The following is a 17,638-nucleotide window of genomic DNA, read 5'->3' as shown; positions in this document are numbered from 1 at the left end:
GCAGAATGACTGGCAATTTATTAAAATCAATTCTTCTCAAGAAATGATTTTATGTAATCTTCATGCATTCGTACATACAAATCAAACGTATTTTCAATTCAATTGTTTTCAGTCTGAAAGCAGTGAACATGTTCATGCAACATAAAGGATTATGTTCACAAAGTATTGTATCAGTCAAACTTTGCATTTCACTTGAGTGTATGACCAGTGCTCAATATACAAAGTTACAGAGGCTAAAAACAGAAAGATGAGCATGTAACTACTACAGACACAAAATGAAATGATCTGTATAACCAAATAAAGCAAAAGGTCAAAACCAATTATTGGTAATAAAACAGTGAGGATTCAGAAATGGAAGAAGATGAGGAAGATGAGGAACTGAGGCAGCTCATGAGTGAGGAAATGCTGGAGAAATATTTCTATCTTACTTGTATTCTACAAGTACAAAGAACAAATTTATAAAAACAGCAAAAAAAAACCCAGACATAGTAAACATTCAAAAGCATAAATAATAAAATCTAGAACAGCAAAAGTGAATTATCTTCAAACACACAACAACAATTAACAACTTAAAGATCAATACATTTGCAATAGGCATCACTTAAAAATAGCAAAAGCAGAAATAAAATAAAAATCTAAATACAAATGAATAAACTGATATGGCACAATCTTATTAGCAACAATAACCATATGCAAACAAGGAAATGATCAGCTCAGACACCCCAGAATGGTGACATCCCTGTCCTGAGGTTTTAATATGTTGGTGTTCATATGGTGCTGAGATGATCCCCTCACTTGGGTGAAATGGATCCTGAGGAGGAGGAGGTGGAGCAAGAGGCGCTGAGATGTTGAGCAGTCTCCAAATAGGCTAAGTCCAACTCGAACTCACTGTTGGTACGAGGCCTTTCAATGCTAACATGTAAAATGGAAAACATAGTCAATAACACTGGTCAACAGCTAAAGAATTGTCTGGGGGTTTTGCAACTGTTTTAGGGTCATTTTGATGTGCTGAATCCAAAAATCACACTGTTTATTCTCAGTCAGGTCGACTTTCTGAACTATGGATGCAACATGAGCATCAAAATGCATGACTTGTTCTCACATATTAAATGGTTTCCTGAGAATCGGATCAATGAGTGATGAGCAGGGGGAGAGACTCCATCAGAACAGAAAAGAGACGGAGACAATGCAGACATAATGTTCAGTTCATATGAACTTACCCTTATCAGTGTTTACTATTCAATTTACAGAAATCTAAGTTTGTAACATTTAATTACTACACTCTGTTAGAAAACAATTGGGTTTTTTTTTCTCCTACAAGCTTTTTGGGATGAGAAATATTAATGGAAATGAGCTGATAATGTCACAGAAATGTAATCAATTCAGTCAGAGGATGAGATTTCTCTAAATTATATTCGAATAAAATCCTAATTATTCTAATTGAGAAAAATGGATTCAGTGGTGCAAAAAAAATCCTAATTCATTGAAAAAACATAGACAATTTTCAAAAAATGTTTTTTCTGTAATCCTGTGTAATGATCTGGACAAACTGTGACTAAAGTATCCTATATCAGTGAAAATGACTTATGACAATCATTGTTCAAGATTTATTTTCACTATAATTTGATCCAATATTTTATTAAACCTTTCAAAGAAAGGTACTACAAACAGGAGACACCCTGAGGCATTTAGACTATTGTGATGTGGGTATAAGAGCGAATAGTACATAGACCACTAACACAGCTCAGAAAGAGATGTACACAATGTTGACAAAAGTATTCACTCATCTACCTTCACACACACATTTGTCTTATTTTCAGTGCAAAGGGTTAGATGTGATGTGAGCAAACCGGTTAAATTCTTCTACACCAAACATACTCATCCATGTTATGGACACTGATTTGCTTTATTCACTGGTGCACAATTCAACCTGTTCTCACAGGGGTGGGAGCTTGAAATAATAAAGAAATGCGTTGGTGTACTGAAGCATTAGGAGTTCCTTCCACTGAAGGAAACGGGCTGAGCAGAACGTCTGGTGAACGGCCCCAAATAATGATTCCTACTCCGCCTTCCTGTACAACTCAAACACTGCTGACAGAGAAGAGATGTTGTCCTGGCCACTGACAAACCCAGTTGTTAGGACACCAAAGTGTATTGTCATTTTCATAGTAAAAAATTCATAGTAATGAAAATGAAAACCATGACAAAGCAGGACTAAAATTACAAAAAAGGTTTTTAAAATACAGAGAATGAATTCAATAATAAAAAAATAAAAGGATATTTACACAGTCTGACTATGTAGGACAGCTCCTGCCACAATTAGAATAGTCATTTGAAATATTTCTTTAGTTCTAAAATAACCTGTGGTATTAAAAACATTTACCAAGCCTGTTTGTTCAACACTTTATTGTCCTCCATCTACTACTACACTTGTTCACAAAGATTTTCTGGGGCCCCCTATGGATTATAATAAAATCCCCCCCAAAAAAGAAAAAGAAAATCAACTGGGCACACACATTGTTCAACCAGACATAAACCTAAACACATATTTTGTTTTGAAACTCCACTGAAGTCTATTTCACACTTCAGGTTTCAACAAAACACACTACAAACCATCTTTACAGTGAAACACTTTTGTGTAACTATTTTTTTTTTTCATTCATCCATTCTGCTTTCCACACCCCCCCTGCAATGGCACTGCACCGCACCCAGGGGGCGCACTCGACACTTTGGGAACCACTGTTCTACTAGAAGGCAGAAGTTGAAATAGCTTTGTTGGATTTTTAATCTTTCTTTTTTTTTTTTTTTTTGGCTGAGACAACAATAATGGTACATTTCATTTAGTTTGGGGAAGGAGCAGCAAATAATTTAATGCCATTGTAATTACTACTTGGAGGATCTTCTTTGCAGCCTGGCAGCTAGCATATGTGAAGACACTCTCAAAGCAGAGTTAAAGGGCCAGGAGAAGCTTTTGGGAGAGGTGATTTGTCTTCCAGAGTGTAGGAAGGAAAGTCTTTGTCTTTTTATTATTATTCTGTCTCTTTTGAAGCAGGATTTGAAACTCTAGACAACACGTCCACACTGGTCTAGACTCCATTTTACAAAATGAAATGACAGGAAGCAGTGGACAGGTGGCATCCTATCACCTCAGAGCACCCTATTTGTTCAGTCTCAGTGCTGGATTTCATACACCTAAATCTGCGGAAACCACTGGAACACCTGAAGTCAGACATTTGGATCGGGATGCTTTTGGCAACATTATGTCTTCGCAAATAAACAAATCATATTAATCGTTTAATTTACCTCAGTGGTTTGTCCAAGTCTTTCAGCTCATCATGGCACAGGAAATTGATGAGAACAACACCATAGCAGTCTCCCACTACATTCACCCCCGTCCTGATATGGTCTCTGAAGGGCAGAGAAGAAGAAAACAAATATGCTGTTACTCAAGTATGTTTTTCCTCAAAGATCATGCTACCACAGCCAAAAAAAAAAGAAAAGAAAAAGAAAAAAGCTACAGGCAACACAGGTAGCCAGGGCAGAACAAAAACTTGAATCCAGGTATAAAGACAACAAGGTATTAATGAGGTTTTAAGAGGAGAACAGGTATATAAATACTGGGAGATTGAATGCTGGAACAATTGAATGAGGCTGATGGCTAAATGGTTGCAGGTGTGAGGAGAGAGAGAATGGCAGCAAGGGGTGAGGGAGAGTAAATATGATAATTAAGAGAATGAATCTAAGGGCAAAAGAGAATCACTAGACTCAGTGAATGAATAAACATAAACTGGAATTTCTAAGAAGAAATTAACTAAAGTAAAACAGAAATAAGGCTGATATGAGACAAAACTAGAGTAAAATCACCAAAACCCTAAAACAACTGAAAACAACACAGTACCTGACGACATGCAAGTTAAAAATCATGACCCGGCCAAAATCACTTGCAAGTTTCATCATTGCAGATCAGCGCAACTCAATCTAGATTGACTACATGGTTTGATGATGAAAGAACTTTTTAAGCAAGAGTGGTTGACTCTGAGTTTCAAGTTGAACTTACAGAACCCATTCCACTACGACCAGCATGGCAGCATCCCTTGCAGGAAGTCCCACAGCTGTCAGAATCAGGATAGTGGTCACAGCTCCTGTCGCTGGGATCCCTGCAGATCCAAAGGTGACAATGGCACTAGTCAAGCTGCAAACCAAGCACAGGTCTCTATCAGCATTTCTGTCTAAAGGACAACACACAACCATAATAAACCCTTTCCGTGGAATTCAAATTTGTGGAAATTGAATTCCACGGAGTGCTGTTCCTTCGCACTTCAAGAAAGCAGCTTACCCAACAGCAATTATCTGGCCAGCATCCAGCGTGATGTCATTGATCTGGGCAATAAAGACAGAAGCGATCACTTCGTAGACCGCAGTCCCATTCATATTAATACTGGTGAGAATGGGCAGCATGAGGCGGCAGAGTTTCCCATTGACCGTCAGTTTCTCTTCACAGCATTGAAGGATGATAGGCAGACTGGCAGTGCTTTGGCAGAAAACACATCCTTTATTGGTCCACCATTCATACGAGGAAACTGGAAAGTGTCACTCTTTGACAACAAACAGAACATCTCACCTGGACGCAATAATAAACCCAGTCATCCAAGCCTTAGAGGTACTCTTTAGGATGACAAACGGATTCTGTCTGACAAGCGTGAAGTAAACCATGGGAAGAATAACTAAGGACTGGATTAGAAGCCTGGAAGAGACAATAGTCACGCTCAGTGTTAAAGACATGCAATGCAGATGTATTCACTGGTATTCAACTGTGACACTTTTATGTATTTTGTAAAAATAATAATAAATAATAATTAATTTGACTTAGAATACATTTTATATCTTGAGATCTCAGAGGGAACACAGTAAAACCACAGAGTTCAATACATTTGGGGAGATTTCATATGATATTATAACTGAGAAGAGAAAACGTTCTCTTTTTCTCTCTCCTCTTTTATTCACATCAACACATTTGCACTCTTTAATTTAGAAAAAACAATATTTTGAAAAGAAGAGGTGTGATGTGCGATCCTGTCATCTTAATGGTGACTTGGAATTAATTATCAGTTGCACTTTGGGAATGCAAGGCTGTGGAAAAAATAATGCTGAAATTGATGACTCTTTTTTTAAATAAAAGAGCGCAAAGGAGAGGGAAACAAGAAGGCTTTCTCTTCTGGGCTATGATATGCTAACAGTGCTAATAGTGCTTTGTTGTAAAGTGGAAAGAAAACCATTCCATGTTCTCTAGTTGTAGGCTTAGTGTCATCGTGCTGAAAGAAGACGGACCTCGCCACAGTCTAAAGTGGTTTGCAGCCTCTAACAAATATTCTTCGAGGATTGATCTTTATGAAGCTCATACTCTGACGTGAGTTGACTTTAGGTTTGTCTTTATTGAATGTCGTGTAATAAAAGAATTAACAACGTTTTGTTCAAGCAAAACAAATCGAAAACAAAAGCAAACAGAACAAAAGAGGAAGAGTAGTAAAGAATATTTACACATTCAAAGGAGTGGGTAGAAGTATGAACTATTTTTTTACAGCCAGCCCTCTTACAGCTGTAGCATCATCCAATAAGTTACTATTCCTGTTAACTTGGTTTTAACAATCTTTCTTAGCATTTCCGAGTATTTTCTATATCCATATCTATAACTATAACCCTCTTCCTCATCTGAAAGCTTGGGTAAGTTTTATAAACTAACCCTTCTTTAACCAAACGTTATCCCTGATCTACTTGTTGAGTTTTTTGGTGTTCATGATGCTGTTTGTTCATTAATGTTCTCTAAAAAGAAAACCCCTCTGAGGCCAAACAGAACGTCTGAAGGGAACTACATGACCTGAATTGGTTGTTTGAAGATATCAGAATAAAGAGACTGGAAATGATTGTTTTCATAAGAACTGATCTTTGCAGTGTCTTCATCCTCTAAGTACCTTAGCAGCGGTGGTATCAGTTTGGTAACAAAGTTGGTAACCTTTATTTGAAGGGGGGTGCATAAACATGACCTAACAATGGTCATGAACAAGGAGTCCCCATGAATATTTATGACTGTTGGTATGAAGTGTCATTTGGTAAATAAGGACACTTTGAATGCAAAGTTGACACTTTTAGCGAACTTTTAATGCAAAGTTTAATAGAATTTTGCATTAATAGGGTCATTATTGACCAAATAATGCAAAGTTTACACTTTGCAATAAAAGTGTCATTTTTTTTACCAAATGACTCTTCATAACAGTTGTAAACATTCATAAAGACTCCTTCATGTTCATGACAGGTGTTATGTCATGTTTATGACGGTGTCATGTTGGTCTTTTGCACAGCCCTTCAAATAAAATGTTACCAAAAAAATGAAACAGAAAAGATGGACATACCCCAAGATTATCACAGCTGAAAGTTTTGCGAGTTTAACGACAGCGACCCAATCCTGAACATTCAACACGTTTTCTACGATCAGGAACAAAACTCCGATTGGTAAGTACCTGAAACAAACAAACCAAAAATGTTGGACTAATTAAAGGAATGTTTTGTACATTATTAATGAATCAAATTTTGAGAAAGAGTGAAATGATATACTGTCTTATTTTACCACAGAATCCAGTTGAATATGATTTTTATTGCATCATTGATGCACTGAATGGCCTTCACAGTGCTTGTTGCCACCTGTCCCGCCCTGTTTATCAAGATACCGAAGGTGAAAGACCAGAGGATCAGTCCTAACATGTTGGGTCCATCAACATAACTGCCCACCAGTTTCATGTCAGTGTCATTCAGCACCTAGAAACACAGAAATGCTGGCTCTAATTCTCTAAGGTCAATATTGTAGGAATACATCACCTTGTTGGACAATGCATTTCACTTTTTCACAATAAGTCACATTAAAACCATAAACTTTGATGTACTTAATTAGCATTTGTTTTTTGTTCTTTTTTGGAAAGGACCAATCCACAGCATTGCATAATTGTGAAATATAAAGGAACAAATTAAACTGTGAAAAAAAAAAAAAAATACAGTAGATAGAACCCAAATAATTCTTTGTACATTTAACTAAACTTCATTCTGTACCCTCTTCAGTAGCCCTGTACATCCAGGCATCCACATCTGTCTTAATTTGCTTTTCTTCTGCAGCCCCGGCTACAGAGAACTGTAGCTGGAGGGCATTCGTTTATTTTGGGAGGGCAAAGTAAGCGAGCTTGTACTTTAATATAAATACATAAATAAACATTTGTGTTACCTTTCAACTAAAATAACCATGTTTATTAATAGAAAATTAAACAATAAGGATGTAAATGCATGATCAATCTACCCCCGTCAGAGACGCAATAATAATATTACTCAAGTAAAAGAAAGAAGTACAGAGCAGTAAAACTACTCTTTTTGCCCAAAAAGTTACTGAAGTAAATGTAGCCAGTACTTTTGAACATAGATAACAACAAAATTGTTATCAAGCTTAATGTAATATTTTGGCATTGGCATTATCTGCATCCAACAGCATTACTCAATTCAGTTGTTTAGCTTGGGGGGAGACTGTGCAAACAGTCTTTGCCTTTTGCTGGTTTGCTGCCATTATTCTAATACACGTGTCTCTGCACAGCAGCAGCATGCCTCCTTCACCACACAGCACATACACGTGGCAGGAGTGTCTTAGGGCTCATGTTGTGTTTAAGGGGCCTCAGAAAAAGACATTAAGACATGTTAGCAATGGATTAAAATGTTAAAGTGCGCGGGGCAGCGGGGACACATACGGGAAGTGCAGGAGCCCCTACTGTATCATAAGAAAGTTGGCCACTGTAAAGAAAAATAATTATTTTTAGTGCTTAATACAGCTAATCTTACCCCAGGTGTAAAAGGTATATTGAACAGTCTGATTTTGAACAAATTTCTTAACAGTTAGTCTTATGTAATGTGTAAAAGGTATCTTGAACATTCTATGTTGTATAAATTTCTTAGTTTTAAACAGATATTGTGTGAAGAATTTACAGTTAAATTATCCAACAGGGTAAATATCAAAGGTCAGGAACTAGATGCAGATCAAAGGAGATCTTTTAGGATTGTTATCAGGGCTCAGGAAGCCACGAAATTAGCATCTATTGCAGGGCAGAAGCCGGTTGGGTTCACAGAACATCAAAGGTCTTTTAACCACATCTGGCAGGGTTTAAACTAAAATGCAACATAGAATGTTGAGATCATTAACATTTTTCTAAGTATTAATAGCAAGTTTTTAATTAAAGTGCATTATCTAAGTTTAGAATGGTGAATGCTGAATGTATTTGAAAATTGTACTGTCTATGACAATATCTGAATCAAATGGAAATTGTTTCAATGAAAATGTGTTGTTTAGTATTAGAAAATTGTTCAGGATTTATGTGATAAGGCAAAGATTCAAATCTTTGGAGATGCTGATTGCAGACGAGAAAAAACTAGATTTGTGAAGATAATCTTTCCTTAAATTAAATTACTGAGGTTAACTTTGTGAAGGAGACACTTTAAAATTCACAGGTATATGTGAAGTCGTATGTTAAGGGTCTATTTGATCAGGTGGCTCTAGCAGCTGCTTGCCCTTTTGTCTTTCAGGAGACAAAAGGGGCTTTTTGATCCTGGCGTGAAGTTAGGGGAAGTTCTAAGTTTTATTGCCGTCCAAGGTAGCGTCTGATTGGTCATACAGAGCTACGCCTTAATGAATACATTAACAAGGAGAGAAACGCCTTCACTATATGAGATCGAACATGATAATAATAATTCAGATTGCTGTCATATTCTGCAGTTTTGGCATCAGCCTTCTCCAAAGACATGTCTTTGCCTTTTCTTTCTCTGTCTTTGTTTTTATTCTTTGTCTGTCTCAGGTAATGAGTCTGTATCTTGGCTGCTTTGCAGCTTTTGTTGTTACTTCCCTGTGGTTTTCTATTGGATTAAACGCTGTAACTCTGTGACGTCATCACGCATCGTCGTTCCTGATTGCCACACGCTGCTCGCTGGAAGAACCCGGGAAATAGGAAGAAAGAGAGAGCCAAGCATTTTCCAAATTAAGCTAATTTAGAATTTCTTCCTTAACACCACTCAGAGGTAAAAACAACAACAACAACAAAAAAACAGCTTCCAGTTCAGGACAGGGGTAGGGGGCCACAGCCGACTCTGTGAGTGGGTAATGACCCCCAATCCCACCCATGCCACCAGGCCTGCCTCATAGGAAGACGGACGGCGCTAAATCCCAGACAATCCAGGATTAAAACTTGTTTCAGGGGTGCAGAAGACTTGAGAATAGGAAAAATCTTCCCCTTGCAGCAAAACAACCACTCTAAGTGAAAGCATAACCATCTATTGGATCGCTCTAGACAAATCCAGGCCTAGATACAATAGAAAATCAGTGGCAAGGTGAGAGCAATGATTCTCCACCCACTGCCCAAAAACAATAGGGTTAACTGTTCTTGTTGAAACCCATAGGTACGAGTGTGTGCATGGTTGCTTATGCTGTGTCTCAGTGTTCCCCTGTGATGTACTCCACCTCCCACCCAAAGACTACTACAGGAAGGCACAACTGCCCCTCAGGTGGGCAGAAAGCAAACACCACCTCTCCTTTCTGGCTTTAATTTCGAAGAAATTTGAAGCCCTCCATCCTTTTTCCTCCACACTGTAAAATGTAAAAGTAAAGTGTACTCAAAAAGAAAAGTGACCTGAACTCATTCCAGCTTACTCTGTTGACTATACTAACTTAAACTTAGCAAAGACAACTTTCTACTGAGGCAAGTAATCAAACTCATCAGCAGCAAGTAACCCGAACTTGGAGTTATGAGTGAGCAAAACGCATCTGCATAACCAGCAAAAAACTCGGCATCGTTCGGCAGCTCTCGTTGAACGCACATGCGCATTGGACACTGACGAGTGACGACGTGTTTGAAAGAAACGCCAAACTGTCAACAATACGGCGGTTGCTGCAGCTACGTTTGGTCACGGTAAGTCCCACTGTTTTTTAGCAAACTTATATTCGTTATCTCGGCCGTATAATTCATCCGTAAGTCCAGGTTTTGAGGTTAACTTTATGTGTAATGATTTAGCGATGCCTGGGACTAACGTTAGTCGAAAATATCATGTTTATTTAGTGGCAACAAGATGGAGCGGCAGAGCAAAAAAGCTCTCCGGGGCGCAAAACAAAAAAAGGAAAAGGGATAAGGATAAAGATGTTGGCGGGTTAAAAAAGCCGCTGTACTGTTATAGAAGGCTTATGATGAGTAGACTGCCATAGGTGGGACAGCTGTAAACTGTAGGAGAAGCAGCCGTGATGAAGAAGTGTAGGGTCACCAGATTTGGGTTTCTGAAAAGGAGGACACTTCTTTTTTTGTTGGCGGGGGGTAGAATCGGACACACATGCGCCAACGGGGGTGGGGGGGGTAGAACCAGCGGTAGCACAAGAAATCGGTAGCACATGTGTGTACATGTGCTGCCGATTTCTTTGCCATACAAAGAAACCTGGAATGGAGTAGTGGAACGGAGTGGCAATGTAATCACAATGCACTGTAAGCTATGTAATGTGTTTTGAGGCAGTTGACCAAAATCCCTAACGATTTTTAAATTCCCCGGACATTTTTTTAGGTCTGAAAAGTAGGACATGTCCGGGAAAAAGAGGACGTCTGGTCACCCTAAAGAAGTGTTATGTTGATATGTAATTGTGGTGTTGCTTCTATTGTTGTTAGGACTGCGAAGACCCAGAGGTGTCTCACACCCCCATTGGGATCCTGACCATCATTCCTGAGGACAGGCAGGCCTCCACTGACTCACTGCACCTCCAGTCTTCAAGTACTGCCATCATTTTGGAAGGAAGTCTTGTCATGAATGATCTTGGAAATCTTCCACATGCCATGTGCTTGCTCTTTGGACTTATTTATTCTCTGAATTTGGAGTACCCTCAACAACTGAAGTACACCTTTGACTTCATCCAAAGGGTGCTTCTCTCACTTGGACATAAATCCCTAAAACCAAAAATACAATCACTCAAAAATCTTCTGATGCAATGAGTGAATGTGATGTGACATTATGGATCAACGTTGATACCTTTACCGTTATTGGAAAAGTGATTTTTATTTCTTGTTTGATTCTTTTTTTGTTGGAGAGAGCATCATTGCACTTGCAGACTACTAAATGGTTTTTTGTTAATGAGGAGAAACATTACTTCACTTCACTACTTCATTATTTACTTTATCAATGTTATGATAAATGTTAGGCTCTAGTATTGAGAATTAAGTTTTTGTTTCACACCAGTCAACAAAGACATTTAAGCAGGGATTCTCAAAGTTTTAAAGACTGAGGGCCATTTGAAGGATTCAATATTATATTGAAGGCTACGCTAGAAAAAAAGTCATGTCATTTTTTTCCCTAAAAAAGTCTATGGAAAACTTTGTTTCCAGGTTAGTGTGTATGTAACCACACTTGAGAACCTTGTATTTAAGGTAAACTTGTTTAATTATTAAACATTTTTTTCCATTCAAACTGTCTGTTGGCTCTTCGTTCCAATAACTTAACACTTTTGGTTCATCTTACTTGAACATATCAAGGCAATCGGTTTCCTGATATTTTGCAAGTAATGTGAACTCTTAAACGTGTAAGCATAACTTATTTTTATGAGTACTGCTTAATTGACATAACTCACAATTTGAAGTAGTCATAATTGACATTTTATAGTCAACTTTACTAATGATTTTGAGTTAACGGCACTCAAGTTTACTGCCATTGCATGAGTTGTCTGAATGAATATTTTACAGTTAACCCAATTAATGATTTTGAGTTAACGGTACTCAGGTTTACTGCCTTTATCTGAGTGGTCTAAACATAGTTATTTTTAGCTACTTTACTTGAAGATTTTGAGGCAATCGGTTTCCTAACTTTTTTTAAGTAAAGTGAACTTATTACTTTTTACAGTGCACTTCAGAATCAAGTATGTACTCTTTTGTGGTGGCCAACTACTTTAAATCAAACACAATACATAGAGGTTGTGGTTGCAATTTGACAACATGTGAAAAACTGAAAGGGTATAGACTTTTGGAAAGTGCTCCAGAGTAAGAACAAAGATTGGAAGAAAATACTCACTACTGTTGGATGCAGGGCAGGGCCAACCTCGTCGTTTTTAACTTTAACAATCTCAGTCTTGTACTGGGAGAGAAACAGAAACTGTTTGGAAACTGTCCAAACCTGGAAAGTTACACACTGAGCTGTGGTTTTGAATAAAAACATACCTGCTCATAGAAAGCCTGAATGAAGCTCTCTGGAAACATGTTCCTATGTAAGTCAAAGGAGAGTTGCAAAAAAAAAAAAAAGCTGAGCCAAATGTTAAAGACAAAATACATGTGAATATTATTTTCTTATCATCATTTCACATAGGTGAATATAGTTTGAATTGTTATCTCAGATAATAAAAGTCAATAATCTTCTATGTAAGAAACTACAAGATGAACATAATCACCTTCCTAAAAATAATGGCTTATCGTGTTTTGCCCAACATAATTTTTCTCTTCGCCTAAATCATCTGTTGGCAAGAGAGAGGTTTCGTTTCTTTGCCAGAATACCTTTTGGGCAAAACAAAATATTTAGACCGTTATTTTAGGAAGGTGACAATATGCACAATATGCACAAAAGCAGAAATTGTGTCTAAATGTCCGTCCTCTTGCCTTAAAAGATCCATGAGGATCACATGAATGGAGAAGGGTGGCATTTCCTTAATGTTCTCCTGTGATATGTGTTCTCCCACACCTGGCTTGATTGTGAGCACCAGAAACAGGCCTGCAACACAAAATCTCAGGCAGGATATCAAAAGCAATAACACAATGCAAACTATGACAGTCTTCATAAATCTTCATTAATAACTGCTAACCATAATAATGTTACCAAGAATTACGGCCAAAACTGTAGTGCCACCGATGTAGGTTCCTGTGAACAAGGCTGTTTTTCTGGTCATTTTGGTGTTTAATCCAGTTACTCCTGAGAAAAGAGAGCAGAACCAAAAGTTCATCTGGTGCCTGAGGAATGAGCAAGACAACATACCAGTACCAGGGCATATGTGTCCTAACAATAGTCTAAATGTCTGAACTGATCTTCATCTTTTAAAATATTTCAAAAGCACAGGAACTAAATGGTGTGAATATGAAATTAGCTTAATGTCTAGATATGATATAGTATAAAGGGTTCTGAGCAATATTTATACAGAATAGCCACAATAAGATGAGAGAGCATCCTTTAAATCTATCTCTATAATAATGATACGTTAATACTTCAAGTATCTAGATTGATATTTAGCTTGCCTGCAAGCACGCTCGTCACAATGAGGGGTACAGCGAACATCTGAAGCACGTTGAGAAGCACATCCCCTGGTACTTGGAGCCAATGTACTTGATCTTCCCTTAAAAACATCATAAACCTCAGCAGAAACCCAGTGCCTAAGCCTATGGGGGGAATCATAAACATAATAGCTATGAAAAAAAAAAAATCAAGATGAACAAACAACCTTAGCTATGGTATACTTTGTAACAGTCATGAGAAATAAATGGGAGTGCTTTAATATAAATAGAAAATGATATCTATTGTAGATAGTTGTTTTTTGTTTGTTTTTTTTGTAAATTTTTATTTTTTCAGGTTTTGTCAATAGGTAACATTACCCTGACCCTGCATAAGTAAAACAAGAAATCTGGCATTAATTTGTGTAAAATATGTGTAAAATAATCTTCACTACATGTCGTTTACACAATACATTCAATAACTGGAGGAAAATTAGAGGAAGTTATTGGATAAAACAAGGTTCATTGTAATAGTAGGATATGTAGCAGAACATGGCCTACAGGTACTTTCAGTCAACGTCACGTTCCGTCAGCAGATTCTAACTATTTAAACTATTTCCTCCACTTCAGATGAAATCATTACAACTCCCCACCAGCGCGGATCTCTTTGCGCGCTCTGCAGTTGTAGGAGGTTCCATTCTTAGCACACCATCACTTCCTCCCGTTCAACCCACTGGATTTTTTAAAAATTATTATTATTTCTGAAGCCTTAGTTTATCACCTGCCTTGATGGACATCTTCATTTACCCTCCAATTGTGACCAAACTAGAAAGAATATTTCGTATTTTATTTTGTCTTTCGCACTCTAAATATACCGCCCCCCCACCCGTCCTTTTATTTATTTATTTATTTATTTATTTATTTATTTATTTATTTATTTATTTATTTATTTATTTATTTTTATTAATTCTCTTTTACATTATTTTGGGTAAAAAGCTTAGGAATACCCTATTCCGGTACCCTTATTGTTCACCATGTCTGTCTTTATTTAGTGGGACTCGGCATATCTCATTGAGAGTTGATTATCTTACCTTGGACAAAATCGCTAGAAATTAATATCCGACATTTTGGGGCATTTTCTTTCGTCATTTATCGACTCACCTGCATTTAATGCTTACGGGTAGTTAACATGCGTCTCATTCAATAATGTCAATTTTGCAGCATAATTTATTTTATCACGCGATAAACAGATGTAATCCACAGACCTACAACATGCTAGCTAATGTTAAAACAGCAAGATTAATAGCCATGACAACCAGTGAGCGTTTAAAGGCTGGCCTAAATATTTCTGCAGTCAAGCTGCGCGCGCATCTGCTGTGTTTGCAAACAAATAATCCCTCTATTTAGAATATGTTCTAATAGGACTTGTTTATTTTCAAAAGTATCTTTCAGAAATAACCTTTAAACAGGCTTTACTCCAACTTTTATTATTATTATTATTATTATTATTATTATTATTATTATTATTATTATTATTATTATTATTATTATTAAATAAACACGTTTTTATTGGTTTGATGTACAAATGTTAAATATTTTGTTTTCATTACTTAGAAAATTATTATCAAAGAAATTAAGGTTTGAAAACATTCAACCTGAGTTACCAAAATTAAAAAAACTTTTCAATAATCTCTTTGTTTATTGAACTTGACCTGAATGCATCCAACATCCTATATAAATTTAAAAGCTGAACAATTTAGATGTGCATCAGCCTAATTAGACAGTAGAAAAATAGTATGTTGGCATGGTGATAACACAATGGATCATGATGAATCGACTGCAGAACAACTTCCTAATTCTGAAACCTTGTCGGTTTCAGAATTAGTATTATTGTCATTATGCAAGAAAGCACAGTGAAATTGAAAAAATAGCAACTCTGATAGGCAGTACAAATAAATAAATATAGATTTTAAAGTACATTGTAGTAGAAAACTGCCACTTTATAAAAGGTATTGATGGGATAAAAATCAACAACTTTCACATTACTAAAAAATTTTCAATAGATCAAAAATTGAAAGGATCGCTGTCAAGAAAAAAACCCCTCTTATCTCCTTTATCAAACTAAGGTGCATAAAATTAGAATAGACAATAACTTAATAACAATGCAAGAGAGATTTTTGAAAGGTATTTGAAAAAGTTAAATATGATTGTTTATACTGACCAAAGACAAGTAGGTCAAGTTAGAAACTTTTGAAGTCAATAAAATCATTATTATAAAAACAGGGTACATTTATTAACTGACAGCTAATTTCTTACAAAGAAACAAGTTCTTTTTTTTGTTTTACAATTGTTGTCAACTGTGACTGACAAATCAGTTCATATTCAGCCTTCAGATAGGATTATACTAACTTCAGGGACCTAAAGAAAATTTGCATTGAGTACAAATTCTGGCTGCTGCATCATCCAAAACCAAGACTTTATGCATAAAACCACTTCTATAATAAATCAATTAAAAGAGATATAAAAACATAAAAGAAGCATGTTAAGATCTTAAACACCATAACCTACAGTAACAATTTACTGTAGGTAAATTGGACACCTGGGCAACTAGTTTACCTACAGTAAATTGTAGGTAATTTACCTACAGTAAACATTTTGTTACTCTAGGTAAACATTTCGTTTACCTAGAGTACCTTTCATGGCTGTGACTTCAGAGCATGCCTCTAAAGTGAAGCATTCTGCTTGACCTCCATTAGCTTCATAGCTCTTTGCATGAGACAAATGAGTTTGGCCTTCATTTGGACAGACAAGTTACCAGAGCTGAACCTAATGAAGGTCTGGTCTCTCTACAGCATGTTGAAAGAGCAGCATCACTTTCTGACTTACACTAAAGGTCCCCAACTTGCACAGAAAAGGTAGTCGATGCTGCGGACAGAGTTTATTGTCAATGTGCATTATAAGATATTTGTAAGAATCCACCTGGGCAATTAGTTGATTATGGATGACCACTGGTGAGTGATCTCCTATTGCCTTTGGGTCAAAAATAAGTTCCTGTGATCTTTAGGCTTTAAGAACTAGAAATTGTTGCCGCCACCGCTGAAAACAGTTTTTAATCTGATGTCAGTGGTTAAATGTGATGTGTCTGAAATGAGGCAGAGAATAGCTGTGTCATCACATCAGAAAATTTGAACATGAAGTTGTTTGGTGTACTACAAAAACAGCTTCTTCCCTTCAGTTGTCAGAGTGCTGAGCTCGAGCTGCACTTAATTCAGCTTACTTTTACCTTTAAAGCTTTATACGCACACACTAAACATTTCGTTAGCGTATTAGATTTCATATTTAAAGTGCGTTTTAACTCATTTCAGTTAACACCCCAGGTTAAGCACACATGTTCAACCGCTAACCCCCGTCTCATTATGCAGCAAAAACTACTACTGAAATTAGTACTCACCAAAGGCAACCGACAAGAGGCAAATGACCTGAAATATTCCCCCCTGCATTGTTTTGTTTCACTGTGATTCAGGAAGCAGATGCGCCAGACTGTGGCAACTGTTTCAGTTGCTGTTTGGTGTCCAATGCCGGGTAACTAGAAGCCCTGAAAAGTATATTCAGTCTCTATGGATACTCTATGGATACCATAAATAACGCACATAACTTATGACTGGTTTCAATAATTGGATGTGCTTAAAAAGCCAATCATGCTACCATTGCGTCAATTTGATTAATCAGTTTTCTATTGCACTGAAATATTTTTATTTAAAAACAACGTTTAAGTGATTTAAAAAGGTTTTGGAAGATCTTGTTCATTTTGTCATCCAGTCCTTGGATTCCATGTTTTGGAAAATGCCTGGAAAAGAATTCCTGGTCTCCTTGGAAACCTTGATTTTGGTTCAAACACTAAATAAGGTTAATATTTATTTCAAATAAAACTAAAAAGACACGGTGTTTCTAACAATGTCACCACCTCACAAAGCTCTTTATTTTATGGACGTTTTATTCATGGAACTTGGTATTTTGACCTTTCTGAAAAATGTTGCTTATGAACCAATAGATTTTTCTTTTGCTACTGATGATTCCACCATCTCACACTCCCCCGTATAAAATAATGCTGTTATACGCCTGCAGGCTAACATTACCTTCTCAAGACATGGAAATTATTCTTGCAATGTCCAGTTACTAGTAAAAAAACATTTTTTTAAATTTTATTTATGTTTTTAATCATTTTTAGAAAAGATTACATTCTCAAAGCCTTCAAAAAGTTCATGTGTTGGGGCTAGTCATTCTTGACAGCACACTATTCTTCAAATCACACATTAATAACGTCACCAGCTCCTACGTAATATGAA

The 17,638-nt window shown here is 36.7% G+C and overlaps 1 protein-coding gene across 4 annotated transcripts; it reads right to left on the bottom strand.

Moving 5' to 3' along the window:
• LOC122830905 (excitatory amino acid transporter 3-like) lies at nt 1-17,044 on the bottom strand. 4 transcript variants are annotated; one of them, XM_044116691.1, is made up of 13 exons: nt 16,744-17,043; nt 13,320-13,460; nt 12,907-12,999; nt 12,690-12,801; nt 12,258-12,300; nt 12,112-12,174; nt 6,623-6,810; nt 6,408-6,515; nt 4,622-4,744; nt 4,337-4,531; nt 4,058-4,192; nt 3,304-3,408; nt 1-912 (listed from the first exon to the last, which is right to left on the bottom strand). In XM_044116691.1, exons 1-13 carry the CDS (start codon nt 16,790-16,792, stop codon nt 792-794), a joined length of 1,476 nt encoding a protein of 491 aa, XP_043972626.1. In that variant the 5' UTR covers nt 16,793-17,043; the 3' UTR covers nt 1-791. The 4 variants fall into 4 exon arrangements, with proteins under 4 accessions (XP_043972626.1, XP_043972643.1, XP_043972635.1 ...); XM_044116708.1 differs by having other exon boundaries at nt 826-912; nt 4,058-4,157; XM_044116700.1 differs by lacking the exon at nt 1-912 and adding an exon at nt 2,845-3,219 and having other exon boundaries at nt 16,744-17,044.
• Between the last annotated feature and the right edge of the window lie 594 nt (nt 17,045-17,638).

This window comes from Gambusia affinis, linkage group LG01, assembly GCF_019740435.1.
Source record: "Gambusia affinis linkage group LG01, SWU_Gaff_1.0, whole genome shotgun sequence".
Classification (NCBI taxonomy): domain Eukaryota; kingdom Metazoa; phylum Chordata; class Actinopteri; order Cyprinodontiformes; family Poeciliidae; genus Gambusia; species Gambusia affinis.
The sequence above is the reverse complement of the archived record's forward strand: the minus strand, read 5'-3'. Positions and strand labels throughout refer to the sequence as shown.